Consider the following 17,354-nt stretch of genomic DNA (forward strand, 5'->3'; position numbering starts at 1 on the left):
GGCCGTGGGAATTTATTTTCCGTTTAGCAGGGACAGTAAACATGATCGGAAATGATGTGCATGCAACATTTTTGTTTGCAAACTATTTTAAATATTATGCACAGTTTCCTTCCACTTCACAATTATGTGTAACTTTGAGTTGGTCAATCACATAAAATTCCAATGAAACAAGTTGAAGTTTGAAATGAGAAAGGTTTGGCATATATTAATAGTTTTTCAAGGCATTGTACAACATTGTACAAAGGTTAAACTACTATATGTGTTAGGGCACTGCTGTTACCTTCACAGGGTAGTAATGGACTCCATATGTAGGCAGAGACTCCACCAGGGCCAGATATCTACAGTGAAAGAGGAACAGGTTAACAGAAATTCAGCTACTAACACTTCATCACTGTCACCTGATATCTGCACAGCTACTGACAGAGGGGGATTTAAGATCCAGCCATTGAGAGGCCGCAGTCATTTACAATGACAAACAGATCGATTTGCTTTAAAGCTGGAATTGGGGGGTGGTCCCAGGTAAAGCAGGATGGAAGACTTACATCCTCCCAAAGCTGGCAGCCAGCCTACTATAGAAGCAGCTCTTCTAATTAATGACAGTCTGGTACGTTGACAGCCACCTCTTATAACAGCAGCCACCACAGTACAGACATGAGGTTAAGATGAAGAGCTAAAGCAGACTCTAAGGATTGAGAAACAGAGGCAACACGTTTTCACACACACACACCCTGCTTGCTTTTCAAACTTACTTTACGATGGCTTGTCCTCTGGTCACTCCCTTCAGTTTCTCGTAGTGTTCAATCACTCTCTCCTCACTGCGGATGAGAGGATACAACATTTAATGAATAACCCATCAAGTGTAACACATTGTGGCCCCAGATGGACTGTTATAAGAGGGCTCTTTCTTTGAAACACATTCAGCCTGCTCATGCAGAAAATGCAGTCTAGCCCACTGGTCTGCTGATAACTTTAATCTGCTCACAAAGCTAATGCCTCCCATTTAACCCTCACTGTAATCAGATTTTTATAGCAATGACCAACAGCAGCATCGCAAACATAAAGACAGAACTAGATGTAAGCAGACGTCCACAGTCATTCCCAGTAAGACTTTACATTTTTTTAGGATGTTGCACTGATTCATCTGCTTGATGTCAGCAGGAGTGTCGTCTCCAGAGAGACAGGTTGCAAATCAACAACTGCAGTGTGGAATGGAGAGTCGGAGCAATGGCTATAACAATCAGCTGCTGACAGCACCTCCTAGTCGTCTCCTGGAGCTAATGGGTATATGTAATTAACAAAGTCCAGAGTCTAGTCAGCCCCTTTACAACAAAAACAACATCCAGCTCTGCAGAACAACAGTTAACTGACCCAAAAGCTTTTATTAATAGGTGCTCCCACGTCCAGTCCTAAATTATTGGCTGATATCTAGTAGTGGTTGTGATTTTCTGTCAGTCGCTACCCCCAATAAGCTGTACTACCATGTTTTGTGTGGACAGTTTTTGAAAATCATGGCTAGTTTTAATATGAACGACTTGCAGTGTTCCAGGCCTTGCAATTTATATTGCAGTTTAAGGACCCATCTACACTTTCCTCCATTTGCACCTCCCATCCACACACACACAGTTTTTGGTGAAAGAACTGAGACCTTTTGTTTGTGGTTTATATGTTTGGACTGGATACCCAGACATTACATGTGGGATGTATCAACTTCTGTGCTAAAAAACACAACAACAGCAAAGCCGTTTTTATTATTTCTTCCCACAAAAGTATAACTTTGTCCCGACTTTGTTTCCGTTAAACATCAAATGTAAGAAGAAATGACTGAGGGAAAATGAGGAACAATGTCAAAGAAAACACAAGGTAAAAATGTTTTCTGAGCGTCTTTAGCTCTAGAATCCAGATTAGTATTTTTCCCCATTTATTAATATGACATCCACAGAAACAGAAAAACTGTATTGGCTGCTATGGCTCCCTGTCGGTGTCATGTGACAAGCTCTGCGCACTCAGCTCAGACAGCCAGTCAATACGGTTTACAACATTTAAAGCGGACGTCTTTTATCTTCTTTCACTTTAAAGCTACTGCATATTTTACTGCAATATAAACATCATGTATGAAACTATTGGCAGATGTCTGTTCTTAAGAACTCAGATCATTATCAAGAGATCCAGATTGGGACTAGAAAAAACAAAAACTGTTCTGGTAAATCCCACACTCGTGTGGAACACATATAAACACAAACCACTATGCTTTACAAGATGTAAACATTAAACATATTTGGTAGATATCAACAACAAAGTAACCCTGCTGATCATGGATCATGTCTTGGAGAAAACATTCTCACATCTTTAGCCCATGTGTGTGTCTGCATGTGTTCATAGCTGAGCAGGGAGCCGGATTCTAGCAGCTGATAACAGCCTGAGACATTATAGGATGAAATAAAGGCTTCACATAGACCCCGTAAATGAATGGTGATTAGCGATGCCTGATACTGTTTCCAGCAATCCATTAACATCCAAACAGTCCTGATTGGAAGCTGATGTGACCTTCCAAGTATTACATAACATGCTGCGGCACTGAATGAACTCAGGGTGTCGAAAGGGCACCTCAGCATTAAGTCACCCATCACTCACCCTGTCACATTATCGGTTGCCAATACAATTTTTCATCATGACTAACCATATGATTTTCTGTAGATGACAATGCAACTCAACAGAACATTTTAAAATCTGGTTCTTACTTGTAAAATACATTCAACAAACATGCACTAGAATCTATCAGGTTATAATGAGCCTATGAGCTACTTTTGGATGTGAAACTCTAGCTGTGGAGAAAGATTATCAATAATTAGCCAGATTGACCCAAGCATCTTAATAATTATAATCAAAGTTTTATTGTCGTTTTTATTTAGTGTTGTATCAAACATAGAGGCAGGCCATACGGAAATATAATAATATAACAATGTTTTTACAGTAAAATTAAAATTTTCCCCGATGTGAAAAAACACAGCCCTAACAAATATAACACAGAACCTTTCTGAAATCAGCATTAATATGGCCATCGTATACAACTGACATTCCCCAAGACTTAAAATATACTCAGACTGCTTCAGAAAAAAACAAATAATCTACTTTCATTTAAAAAGTCAACAACAAAAACAACACATAGGTAAAGTGAACTCTTGCTGAATAAAGCTAGCTCATGGAGCTAAAGAAAGAGGAGGAAAATGAAATGTTACCACGTTGTGTTATTGTCCTATGAGGGACCAAAAATGACAAAATGGAAAATAAATATGTAAATAAATAAATACATAAATAAATACACATATAAATGTATAAATTAATAAATACATAAATATAAGAAGAAATAAATACACATATAAATATATAAATGCATAACAGCTTGCATTTATTTATGTATGTATTTATTTATATGTGTATTTATTTATTTACATATTTATTTTTCATTTTGTCATTTTTGGTCCCTCATACTGTTCCTCCTCATCAGTGCAGAGAGAAGGTGTCAGCTGTGTCAGCTACAGGTACATGCTTATATAATGTATGACTCATATTTACTGTAAATACTGCAGTATGTAATGATCAGGGAAGTGTTGTATTCCTATTGATTTACAGTATTATCACGCTGTATTGTTTGTAGCTGTGCAGTGCAAATCATTTCACATACAACACAGGTGACTGGTTCAATCAGTGGCAGCAGCTGATAGTAGTGCAATTCAGGTCACAGTATTGTAAAGTGGTCAGCTGTTATCTGCGGCTACGGTCATAGGCTTGGATGCCGTCTGCTTCTGGTTTGTATCCAGTGACCTAAAGACCACTCAGTCGTTTCTTATTTGCCATATGTACTGTAGCCATCAATAACCCCTGTGCTGTTTTTACCTATCTTACATTACTGGCCGCAGAGATTTTTCAGCTTTATCAGCCCTGACCAGTGACTTCCAGGCAAAAACTCAAAAATGCAGCCTTTTTCCCCAATCACCATGCCTAAGCATTTCCAGGTCCCACTGACCACAGCACACTTCGGTATGTAGGTTGATATCAAGGTAATAAAACTCTAAGTTAGTTATTGTTAGTTTCAGCAAGATGTTTAAATGAAGTCAGAAGAAGCCATAATAGGCGTAAGAAGCTAAGGAAGGAAACTGTACTTACTACTAAGCCAGTTTGGCTGTTTGTTTAGGCTGCCACAACACGGTGAGACATTAGCAGATAACTGGAAGGCTAAACATTTAACACAAAACTTGCCCTGTTTTATTCTCTTGAGCGTTTAACCTCCTGCCTTCATGGAATATGCTAGGTTTGTTGGCTGCGTTTTGAAAATTTCAGTTAAGGTAAGGATCCATGGAGTAACGTTGCCTATAACCATAATATGAATAATTAACAAACACTCATGCAGGAAGGCAAGAAAAGTACTTTGAATGCTGTTCATTGTAGTTCTTACAGAGAAATCAGAATCAGCTAAGATCTGTATTGGCAGGACGATTAGAAATGGACCACATAACTTTGGTCTGTGCATTTCAAAACCATATGAAAACATCTTTACATAAAACACAGAGAGAGCTATTGTTGAATTTTTGTTAATGAACTGAAAGCACATAAAGTTTTTCTGAAGCTTTTGGAGCTCACGTATCTTACCAGTAATTGAGTGATGGATGTTCCCTCAGGACTCTGGTGGGCAGAACTGGTAGCTGCTTCAGGTTTGATGCTGTCGTCTCAGCACTGGGGGAAAAGATACAGAAACTTTACAATCTAACGTACATCTTCATTCACCATTCCTGTGCGTTATTCCAAATCCTTTTTTTAAATCATCATATATCCTCACTTGCAAGAAGACTAACATAACTATAAAATCTCTACTCAACTTATCCTGGTTTGTCAAGAACCATTAAGGCTTCACAGGAGGTTCTCCTCTATATATGGCCTCAGTCAAAGACATTTTACTTCCCTTTATGATTCTAAATTAAGAGCCTGACATGCACATGTGGACAACAAAGGTAAACATTAACATAAAACATCTCAAGCCAAGTCCAAATATAAGACGATTTCTCCACATGTTCGGACGTTTAGTGCGCTTTGATTTCCTATCTTGAGGCATGGCAGCAATAACTCTTATTTGCAAACCTTTGTGGGAAGGCGAACTGACAGGATTTTGTTTTTATCTTTTTTATATGAAGTATAAAGAAACGTATTGCCTGCCAAGGCTAGACTTCACTTTTACTCATGTCTTGCCAGAGTTCATTTACAAAGGCTCATGCAAAGCCTTTAACTCATCAGGAGCCTCTCAAAGGACTTGGAGAGAAATATTTTTAAGCCTGCAGGCTCTCCACACTAATATTCCTTATGCTAATCTTATGTGCAGTGAAAGATTATTTAAGAGATAATAAAAATTAATGACTAAACTATATTACTTTTTATTCAGTGGGAGAGCCAAAGCTCATGATGACAACAATAGGTGCAGGTTCAGTCACCCATAATGTCTGTAAGTGGTTACCGTGTCTGTTTAGGGAAAACTGCGAACATTTTTCACCTAGTCCAGTTGAGCTATTAACGGAAGGCCTGGCACAACCTAAATGGTAAATAGTTCGAATTTACACAGCCTAGTCATACCGACCACTCAAAAGAGGAAGTAAATGACATTATTTTGTGTTCTCTGTATCCTACTTTAACACGTTTTTATTCTCTACTAAACTTTAAAACAATTATAAAAATTAAAAATCATGTATTTGTATCACAGTTGGTTTACTTTGCAGAATTTCAGTGGAATACACTAAGAAGTTCAGCATTGTCAGGGGATTAAAGATTGTCCTCAACTTTCATGTGCTCTACGTTGGCCGGATCCACTCCATTCAGCCCATTTTGCGACAGTTTCCATCACTGGCTTTTCAGGCCCGGTACTGGCTTTCTTGGTACCTGTTCATTAGCAGGTTTTATCAGGGCTGAGCAGGGCCGAAAAGTGACACGGCCAAATCACTGTTCACCGATTGGCCATGAGCATGGTCAGCCATATGTCAGCGGCATGAGAAAGTGTTTCCTGAGGTAGCGGAGAGAATGACTAGCCACATATTGTACAAAACACCTTAGCGCCGGGAAAAGCTCCAAAAACTTAAGAATGACTCCAAAAAAAGCTAAGGACAAACCGAAAGCTGTGGAAGTGGTTTGAAATCACTGTTGGAGAACATGATGTGCGACGGTGAGTATTTATTTTACTTTGCACGTTTGTACTTGAAACTTATGCCCACACAGAAACAAATATACGGCAAGGTCGACAACACTGACGGCAGGAGGCGGGACTTCAAGTCATAACGTCAGCCGTCAGCGAGTCAATGGAAACACAACAGCTTTCATGTGGAGTAGAGTGAGACTGGGTGGAGTGGAGCCATGAATGGAAAACAGGCATCAGTTCCTGTGAAAATATTGATAAAATCTAATTGCTGTTGAAAGATTGCTTAAAATCCCCCAAAATTGGTAGCATGACTGGAATAAATATTTTTGCTGTTTTACAGTTTATACAGCATCAATTAATTCCGTTTTTACATTTTAAAACATGTCTAAATGCAATTAGCTGTACAACTTCTAAATGGATCAAGCTCATTCCCACCCACCTTTCTCCCACATATTAACGCTTCTGACTGCCTGTTCGGACCACCATGTTTAGAAAATGTAGCTTCACAACTGAAAAGTTCAAGCCATTTCCTTTCACTGCTTCCTAATGAATGTAAAGTAAGATGTAAAACGTCGGGTTACAAAAGGGAGGCAGCCTGTACGAGAAAAATACTTTTCACTTGTTTCATGTTTTCCATGAGTTTACATACATTAAATATTTATCACTAGTAAGACCTGTTCCTCAACACAGTATTTATGTAGTAAAACTATGGCCTCACTTAAAAGAATAATTTTTAGCAGTTTTGAAACTGGAATTTTTTAAAGCCTTGGTGGAACTTGATACAATTAATGAGTCTATGCCTAACGTGGCTTAGCAGACAAGTTCAATGAAGAAAAACACATAAGTCTGGATCATAAGTCATAGATGATCTAGTATTATAGGCTGTGGCCTCTCAAACATGACCTCAGTGTACTGAGAAAATTAGACGTGATATAGAGCATCAGGATCATCCTCTGAAATGCCTCTAAACATAAACTTGACAAAACAAAATGGGACTACTGGATGATTCTAAGCTAAAAGCCGTATGACCTTAAGTTGACTTTAAGAGTATCAATTTATTTCTTCTTGAAAACAGTAATGTAATATAACAACCCTCCAACATGGTAGATATAATGATCCTGTTATGTGAACCAGCCTACTAAACAAAAAGCAGTCTTAGTTGCTGTAAGGCCACTCTCCCCTGTAGCTACCTCTCCTTGGTTGACTGGGTTTTGCTGCCACGGCACTTGGCTGCTAGTTTGATGGCATACATTTTATGTGGAACTATGGCCCTGCTGTTGTTGGGTTGATCTACTCTGCAGCCGAGCTGCCCTGTCAGCAGTCTGGAATTCATTACTATGTCTGTTATCTTCCCGCAGCATGGGGGTGATTTCTACACCCGGTGCAGCCCAGCCCAGCCCAGTCTACCCAGGGTGGGAGAGATAATACTTATGTGTCAGCTATTCCACAGGGCTGAGTCTTGGGGACGTCGGAGGGAGCACAATGAGAGAGCTGGTTGCTGTGAATGAGCCACTAATTACAAGCCACACCTGCAAATAGAACTGTGGACAAAAACTGGATGTGCTGGTGCATGTGTGGGAAATTTAGAATTCAACTTACTGAAGATAATTTAGAATCACAAGCAGTTAATATATATAGAGTGGAATAAACAAACCTCTTAACCCTATATTTGAGAGTGATTGCAATTATACATAAAGATTAAAAAAACCCTGGTCGCTCTTAAGGCATAATTAAAGGCATAAATCAATCGTGTGTTTTCCTATATTTTCTGTGATCCCTTAAACCAACTCCCACCGAACAACTCCAACATGCTGGGCTCAGCTGTGGGATTACAGCTGCAGGTGGTGAAACCAACAGCAATAAAGTCTGAATAAGTAAAGAATTGTGAGACAATGGATTTAACTAAGGGAGTTCTACAGCAGCAGAAGTACAATGAGCAACCTGATGGTGCTTTAATTCAGTCCACAGCAGGGGGTTGGCCCACATCACAACAATAACATGACTACAGTCAGTCCCCTCGACGCCAAGTTGTCTGCAATTGGACAGTGGGTCTGGCTGATCCCTCTTAAGGCAGCTGGCTGTAGGCAAGACCTCCCTGACTCCTCCACAGCTAATCTACTGCTCTAGGACCTGTGGCTGATACAAGGAAGGGAAGACATATTTATACTGTATGATTCATGGGGGATTTACTGGAACTGTTTTCACGAAAAGTAGAAATAAAGGGGATCGCTGACAACGTTGAAAAGTACTTTCACAGGACGATGTTGTAAGAGAAGTAAGTAAGAGAATCCTAAAAAAAATTATTTTTCACTGATTTTACAGTTTTCCAAAATAAGAGATTATATTGTGAAAACTGTTGTAACATCAAATACAACAAGGCATTGGATATGCAGGTAGTCATACATAATCAACTTCATCACAATACTCAATAAAAAACATTGTTATTGCATGTTGCCCTAATATAGCTCAGCCCTGATTTTACTGGGATTTCATGTAACGGACCACAACAATGTAGAAACATCCAGTGCCTTGCGAAAGTATTCGGCCCCCTTGAACTGGTCAACCTCTTGCCACATTTCAGGCTTCAACCATAAAGATATGAAATTATAATTTTTTGTGAAGAATCAACAACAAGTGGGACACAATCGTGAAGTGGAATGAAATTTATTGGATGTGTCAAACTTTTTTAACAAAAAAAAAAAAAACAGAAAAGTGGGGCGTGCAATATTATTTGGCCCCTTTACTTTCAGTGCAGCAAACTCACTCCAGAAGTTCAGTGAGGATTTCTGAATGATCCAATATTGTCCCAAATGACTGATGATGATAAATAGAATCCACCTGTGTGTAATCAAGTCTCCGTATAAATGCACCTGCTCTGTGATAGTCTCAGGGTTCTGTTCAAAGCACAGAGAGCATCATGAAGACCAAGGTGCACACCAGGCAGGTCCGAGATACTGTTGTGGAGAAGTTTAAAACGGATTTGGATACAAAAAAATTTCCCAAGCTTTAAACATCCCAAGGAGCACTGTGCAAGCAATCATATTGAAATGGAAGGAGTATCAGACCACTGCAAATCTACCAAGACCCGGCCGTTCCTCTAAACTCTCATCTCGAACAAGGAGAAGACTGATCAGAGATGCAGCCAAGAGGCCCATAATCACTCTGGATGAACTGCAGAGATCTACAGCTGAGGTGGGAGAATCTGTCAATAGGACAACAATCAGTCGTACACTGCACAAATCTGGCCTTTATGGAAGAGTGGCAAGAAGAAAGCCATTTCTCAAAGATATCCATAAAAAGTCTCGTATATAGTTTGCCACAAGCCACCTGGGAGACATACCAAACATGTGGAAGAAGGTGCTCTGGTCAGATGAAACCAAAATCGAACTGTTTGGCCACCATGCAAAACGATATGTTTGGCGTTAAAGCTACACAGCTCATCGCCCTGAACACACCATCCCCACTGTCAAACATGGTGGTGGCAGCATCATGGTGTGGACCTGCTTTTCATCAGCAGGGACAGGGAAGATGGTCAAAATTGATGGGAAGATGGATGGGGCCAAATACAGGACCATTCTGGAAGAAAACCTGTTGGAGTCTGCAAGAGACCTGAGACTGGGACAGAGATTTATCTTCCAACAAGACAATGATCCAAAACATAAAGCCAAATCTACAATGGAATGATTCACAAATAAACGTATCCAGGTGTTGGAATGGCCAAGTCAAAGTCCAGGCCTGAATCCAATCGAGAATCTGTGGAAAGAGCTGAAGACTGCTGTTCACGAACGCTCTCCATCCAACCTCACTGAGCTCGAGCTGTTTTGCAAAGAAGGATGGGCAAGAATTTCAGTCTCTCGATGTGCAAAACTGATAGAGACATACCCCAAGCGACTTGCAGCTGTAACTGCAGCAAAGGGTGGCGCTACAAAGTATTAACGCTAGGGGGCCGAATAATATTGCACACCCCACTTTTCAGTTTTTTATTTGTTAAACAGGTTTGACACATCCAATAAATTTAATTCCACTTCATGATTGTGTCCCACTTGCTGTTGATTCTTCACAAAAAAAATTTGAATTTTATAACTTTATGTTTGAAGCCTGAAATGTGGCAAGAGGTTGACCAGTTCAAGGGGGCCGAATAGTTTCGTAATGCACTGTAATTGTAAAATGAAGAGAAATGATAGATGGTGTTCAAAAGATATTACAAAGAAAAGTCTAAAAAGTGTGAAGTCCAATTGTTTTCAGGCCTACTAAGTCAATACTGTAATCCACCTTTTGCTTCATTTATAGCTGCCAGTCTAACACGAATGTTTTGATCTAAAGGACTGTTTGCTTAGGGCTGCTGGCTCGTCTCCACCCCAGCACGGTTCTCTCCCAGGACTGGCCTGTATTTAGTTCCATCCCTCTTCACATCAACTCTGACCAGCTTTCCTGCCCTTTCCATGTTTCACCATGGTGATGACGTGTTCAGGGTCATGCACATTAGTTTTCCTCCACGCAAATGTCTTGTGACTTATTATGTATTTTTTCCGCAACATTAGTTTCTTCTTCTTCCCACTCGTCCATAAAAGCCAGATTTTTGGAGTTCACAATTACAAGTTGAGTGCTGATACCAATTAGTTGCTTTAAACGTTATATCTGTTGGTGAAATGTTTGACAACCATGTTTAATTTTCCTTCCGCTTCACATTGATATGCTGATTTGTGTTGGTCTAAAATATGTTGACATTTGTGGTTAAAACCTAACAAAATGTAAAAAGGTTTCATGATATTATGCATGGAACTGCACAAAAAAGCTGAAAATGACAGCTTAACGTGGATGCAACCCTGCCCCAATGAATCTTACCAGAACATTTGGCGTGTTGTCTTCTATTGTGTTTTCAGAGTCAGACCAAAGTACGGCCCATCCCAACACCCACATAAAATGAAAGTTCAACATTCACACGGTGAACTTTTAGAGTTGAGGAGTTAACATTTTTAAACACTGAGGAATACATCTGAACACACTCTAACAATCTGTAATAATTATTCATCATGTCAGCTGTGTTTGTAGGTACAAAATTGTTTAATGACCACAAGCAGATGCTGCAAAGTTGTATTTTTCTTTTTGCAAGAGAATTAAAGGCAATGGTTTAACAAGAGGATGAACAGCATTGCACATTTTACCATTCAAAATGACATGAACTACATTCCTTAACGTGTGCAACATTTTGTTTTTGTATAATAGACAGAGAGGCCCTCAGAGGCATAGAGACAACACCGGTTTGGCTGCTTCAACCTGCTCAGATACCCTGCCAGCCTGAGCACTGTTTCTAACACCAGTGTCATTGACCAAATCATGGTTGATTATGGTCACACACAAAAATGTCAATTTGTCTCCTAAACTATATGTGCCATTTATTAAGAGATGATGCTGCCACAACATGTCAACATGAGTTGACTGCATTCCACATGTTGAAGGTGGACTTGCATTTGTATTCAGCCCTCCCTGAGTAAATATTTTGAGGAACCACCTTAGTACAACTACAGCTGCAGGTTTTGGGGTTTGTCTGCCAAATATAGCATTTTGCATGTAGGCCAAAAAGTTAAACTTGATGTAATCAGTGCACCTTCCTCCACTTGTTTGCTGTACCCCTACATGGCTTGTGGGAAACTGCAAACAAAACTTCTTATTGCTTTCTTTCAATAATTGCTTTCTTATTGTCACTCTTCCATAAAGGACAGGTTTGTGGAGTGCATGACAACTGGTTGTCCTGCAAGCAGATCCTGCAAACTGAGCTGAGAATCTCTGCAGCACACCCAGAGTTACCACAGACCTCTTGGCTGCTCCTCTGAAAAATACTCTCCTTATCCAGCTAGTCAACTGGATCGTGATAGGCTTGAAATTGTGCCCACACTCTTTCCATTACAAATTATGCTTTCAAGAGGTCAGTCAGTCAGTCATTTTCTACCGCTTATTCCATAGTGGGTCGCGGGGAAGCTGGTGCCTATCTCCAGCAGTCTATGGGCGAGAAGCGGGGTACACCCTGGACAGGTCGCCAGTCCATCACAGGGCAACACACAAACAACCATGCACACACTCATTCATACACCTAAGGGCAATTTAGAGAGACCAATTAACCTAACTGGCATGTCTTTGGACTGTGGGAGGAAGCCGGAGTACCCGGTGAGAACCCACGCATGCACGGGGAGAACATGCAAACTCCATGCAGAAAGACCCCCGGCTGGGAATTGAACCCAGGACCTTCTCGCTGCAAGGCAACAGTGCTACCAACTGCACCACCGTGCAGCCCGCTTTCAAGAGGTCTCTTTTAATATTAAATATATAATTTGATCTAATCCTGCTTTACTAATGGTCTCTAACAAGCCTCTGAGTCTTTAACAGATCAGCTGCATTAATACTGAAAATAAAATACACACAGCTGGACTTCTATGTCTATTAAAGTGGTTTCTCAAGGCAATGAGTTGCACTGGATTTTATTTAAAAGGGTTTCAGATTCAAGGGGCATAAATATGAATGCACGCTACACTTTTCAAATTTGTATTAGTAAAAAATTAAGAAAACTGCATCCTTTCTCTTTCGCTTCATAATTATACTCTATTTTGCATTAGCTAAGCACATAAACTCGCATGAAAATGTACTCAGGTGATGTTGTAACATGGTGGAAATTTCAAACAAATAAAAGTTTTAAAGTGTGTGAATACTTTCATTGTAGAAACACAGTGTAGACCATACAGATGGCAGAGAGTAAACAGGAGTTTAGCTCAATGTCACAAGCCAAAATGAAGGCAATTATTAACTGAGCTTAGGTTGAAGTTAAAATAAAATCTGAGCCAGTGAGGTTGTACATTAACAGATAGCTATCATTTATATTACTGAGCACTGACCAAACACTGCTTCCTTGTACATTACACTTAGAAACACATGAGAAATTGAGTGGAGGTTTTGTTCCCCTCTGTAATCCTACTGATTAACAGCATATGCCAATATTTCTGTTTGCAGATAATCTAAAGTAAAACAAAGCAAACACTGCACAGGTAACTTGCTTCCCTAATTTATGTAAACATATTTCTCAAACAGGAAAGTCTAACTATTCATAGTTAGTTAAATAAATACGAAATATGGCTGAAAAAATTTGATACATATCAAGTTATGACAAGAAAAACGTTATTTCTTACCTGCTATAATCTCCTTTGGCCTCCTTAAAGAAATAAGAATAACTCAGTGAGTGGAGACAGCCTTTAACAGCACTTGACCACTAAATATCTAGAGGGTTCATGTTAAAATGCACATTTCACAAGTTGTGTTTTCCTGTCCTTCACATCTAAAGCCAACATTTCGTTGTAGCTCCAACTCCTTTTTAGAGTTAACCGACTAGAGACCCCCAAGAGACAAAAGTTTTCAAATGTTCCGTCCTCTTTCACCGTCGGGGGTGAGTGACATTACAACTAGGAGGGACTGCGACAAAAATTCTTTCTTACCTGCAATGCGAAAGCGGCTAACTTGAAAACATTTTCGCTCGCCACTTCAATGGTTTCCTGTTGGCAGAAGAGGCGAAAACAGAAAGCTTTTTAAAAACATACAGACACTGCGCCGACTATCTGAAACACTTGACTCAAGAGAAAACCCTCCCGTCCCATACTTCGAGACCGTACCTCGGTTCCACCGTTACCGACTGAACCACCGCGGAAGCGACATTACGGTTGTTTAAACCGGCTATGAAGAGGATTTAACTATCTGTTTTGTTCGCATGGATTATATTGGAAATATCTATACAAAGAAAACCCAGAGTGCGGGATAGACGAACTAGTTTAAAGTTATGTCCGAAGTGAAAGCTCCCTCGCTAAAGTGGTACAGTCCATAAGCAGGTTCAACAGTCTCCGTCTCCCATGGTGACCAGTCAGCACTCCCGAACAAAAACTGCAACGTTTGATCTCATGCTGCCTTCACGTGCGTGTCGTAAATTTGTTTTCTCCACTTGTAAGAATTAATTGTAGACGACCAAAACCAGACACGTTAACTTGCATTTTTCTCTTAACTTTCTAAAGTCTAATATTAATACAGCTTTCACACTTTAGAGCGCATACTTTAGTTTCTATTTTACCAAAACGCAAAAGAAAAAAAACCTCTCGCTCCTTTTAAGAGTCAGTACACTCTACAAGCTGCTGGGTTAGAAAAGAACCCAATTTTGATTATTTAGTATGGAGGACCAGAAGTACCACAAAATACATAATGGAATTGTTGAACAAATAATTAAAGATGTGATAATCCTAATACATCTGTGACCAATAGAATAACATTTATACATTTATATTATTCCTATCAGATTAATGTCTCCATAATTTATTAGACAACCAATTTAATAACAGAGCTTAAAAAATTCGGATAGAATGTAAAACTTATTTCACTATTTTAATTTTTCAACTTGTGGCTGCAGTGGCCTTAACAGTAACAATAATCAGAAAAGACAATAGCAGAGAAAGAAAGGGGAATCCATAGAGCAAATGTCCCAAGGTCAGGACTTGAATCCTGAACAACTAGGTCAAGGGCTAACAGCCTTCCCACTGGGGGCACCCACTCTGCTGCTATGTCACCTGCCACTCCATTTTACTATTCGATGTTTTTCTATTTCCTGGCCAACAATCCAACATGAAATAATTCAAACTGTCAGCATACCTCATCTCATAGAACACAACATCTGATTGGTTAACCTAAACAGAAACTCTACTGCAGGCCAGTCGCCTACTTTATAGCACCGTTAGCTCCACCCTCTAACTTTGATGGGTTGATGGATTTTAGTTTAATTCTGCACTCAAAAAATGATCAAATAAAAAAAAAAGTCTACCAGCACATAATGTGTTTTTTATTGACACACTGTTGAATTTAGATAACAAAATTCATACCCTGTACATAACACTGTAAATATTATAACTGTATAGTGACTTTATGTCTAGTGCTAGCTTGCACTTACTTATCCAAATGTAAGGTAAGCAAGTAAAAGTTTGATGTCTTACCGAAACAAACTCATTAACACAACCCACTGACATAAACATTATTACAGAACATCAATTAATCTTCTTACCATTTTTTATTTCATCTTGTGGAAGAGGCTCAGTGAAGTCTTACTAAGATGTTGAATAGTTAAAAATGGCGGTGTGTAAAGAAGGATGAAGCTCCTTCGAGTCTCTTGTCTAACCCATTGAACAGGGTCACAGTTTTTGGCCAATAGTTTGTTACTACCCAGCTTCTGTCACAAGACCATGAACCTAGCCTTTGGGTTAAAGGAATTACCCGGCAGTTTTTGATGTGTTTGTATGGTGTGCAACATGTTTTTTGCTCAATGCCCTCTCAGTCCATAAAACCATTAAGAACCCTTATGAACAACAAATGATCAGTAATTTCACAGGGTATCAACCAAAAACACATCATTAGTGCAAAACATCTAACTTAAACATGTACCACTTTAGACAAATAACATATAATAACATATAACATAAAAAATATGACATTGCTTTAAATCCACTTACATTAAACACTAAAGATTTAGCGTTTAAGAAGAAAAGCTCCACTGTCGTATTCTCTTTCAACAGCGTGACCTTCTCAACGTAAAACCTGTAAAGAGTTAATTATTTGTCAGCAATAAAATAAATACTAAAACGGAGTATTCATACATGTGCTAGTGTTTAGCTTTATTTACAGATGATATCTATCTCATTTTGTTTCATCTGGCAGCATTGTTTGGAATTCTAACAGGAAAACTTTCATCATTGTGCTTCATTACTGCCATCTGCTGGTTGAGTGATGTCACTGATCTCAAAGGGAGGTTGTAAAAACACTACTTTGTTCCAGGCACTGTTCCAACAAAGTAGGAAAGGGGTGAAGTGGGGGCATTGATCTATGGAGGGATCAAAATATAATATATTTTTGAAAGGAATTTTGAAAAGTATCGGACACACTTCAATGAATTTCAACATTTATATAAGTTTTAATCCATATGTCATTTTAGTGTGCCAATTTTAGTGCCTATCACTCACTCCTGGCTCTGTCCCCCCACCCCTCAAACAGCCTATTACAACTCTCCAAATTCTGTTATAGCATTTAGTTTTGGTGTGCCACCTCAAGATGAAAAGTATATTACCTTGCAAAAGTATCCATACCACTCCATTTTGGCATATTACAATCTTAGACTCAAATGTATTTTATAAAGGTTTTATGTGAGACAAAGACAAAGTCAATATGCTGCCAGGGCCAGGTTTCAACATGGGAATACTGTGTTCAGAGTGGTGTGCAGTGTAAATTATTTGTCCAAAATTGCTTTTTGTCTCTCTTGTTTAAATGGCTGATTTGTGGGGTGCACTAGTTAAAGTTGTCCTGCTGATTCTCCCACCTGAGCTGTTGATCGTTGCATTTCCTCCAGAGTTACCATGAGCATCATCTGCTTCTTTTGGTGAATGGTCATATCTTGGTTTACATGCAGTTGACCCATACCGTTTCCATTGTCAATTTCATTTTCAATTGATTTTAAAAATTATGTTTAAAACTTCTCCATAACTTTCTCCTTGGCCTGTCTGCTGTGTCTTCATTTGTCTTCATTACACTGTTTGTTTACTAATGTTCTCTAAGATAACTCTGTGGCCTTCACAGAACATCTGGATTAATAGTGAGATTAAATTACACTCAGGTAGACTCTTAAATACTTAGCTGACTTCAGGATTAAAATAATTACCCCACAGTTTTTGTTTTGTTTGAATGGTGGGCAACATATTTTTTGCTGAATGACAGTGATTTCAAGAACCATCAGGTTGATCGGCTGGTCCACTGGTGTGCTCAGAACCACCTGGAGCTCAACCCACTCAAGACCGTGGAGATGAACTTCCGGAGAACAACCCCCACACTGCCTCTCCTCACCATCCTCAACAACTGTGTCTACTGTTGATCACTTCTGGTTCCTAGGAACCACACTTTTTCTGGACCTGAGCTGGTTCTCACACATAGGCAATGTTCAAAAGAAGGCCCAACAGAGACAGTACCTACTGCAACTCAAGAAGTACAACCTTCCACAGGAGTTGCTGGTCATCTTCTACAATGCCATTATTTAGTCTGTCCTGTGTTTCTCCATCACTGTGTGGTTTGGCTAATCCGCAAAGCAGAAAAGGTCCAGACTGCAAAAAACAATCAG

The 17,354-nt window shown here is 39.4% G+C and overlaps 1 protein-coding gene across 5 annotated transcripts in view; it reads right to left on the reverse strand.

Annotated features, from left to right (window-relative positions):
- frmd4ba (FERM domain containing 4Ba) overlaps nucleotides 1-17,354 on the reverse strand; it is a 67,876-nt gene that overhangs the window by 17,849 nt on the left and 32,673 nt on the right. For all 5 annotated transcript variants that reach the window (XM_047348057.1, XM_047348053.1, XM_047348056.1 and 2 more), the window contains exons 5-10: nucleotides 15,703-15,787; nucleotides 13,657-13,713; nucleotides 13,354-13,376; nucleotides 4,648-4,731; nucleotides 750-815; nucleotides 281-338 (exon numbers count right to left, since the gene is read on the reverse strand). In XM_047348057.1, coding sequence (XP_047204013.1) covers nucleotides 281-338; nucleotides 750-815; nucleotides 4,648-4,731; nucleotides 13,354-13,376; nucleotides 13,657-13,713; nucleotides 15,703-15,787 — 373 coding nt within the window. The remainder of the gene's footprint in view (nucleotides 1-280; nucleotides 339-749; nucleotides 816-4,647; nucleotides 4,732-13,353; nucleotides 13,377-13,656; nucleotides 13,714-15,702; nucleotides 15,788-17,354) is intronic.

Source organism: Girardinichthys multiradiatus, chromosome 20 (assembly GCF_021462225.1).
Source record: "Girardinichthys multiradiatus isolate DD_20200921_A chromosome 20, DD_fGirMul_XY1, whole genome shotgun sequence".
Taxonomy (NCBI): Eukaryota; Metazoa; Chordata; class Actinopteri; order Cyprinodontiformes; family Goodeidae; genus Girardinichthys; species Girardinichthys multiradiatus.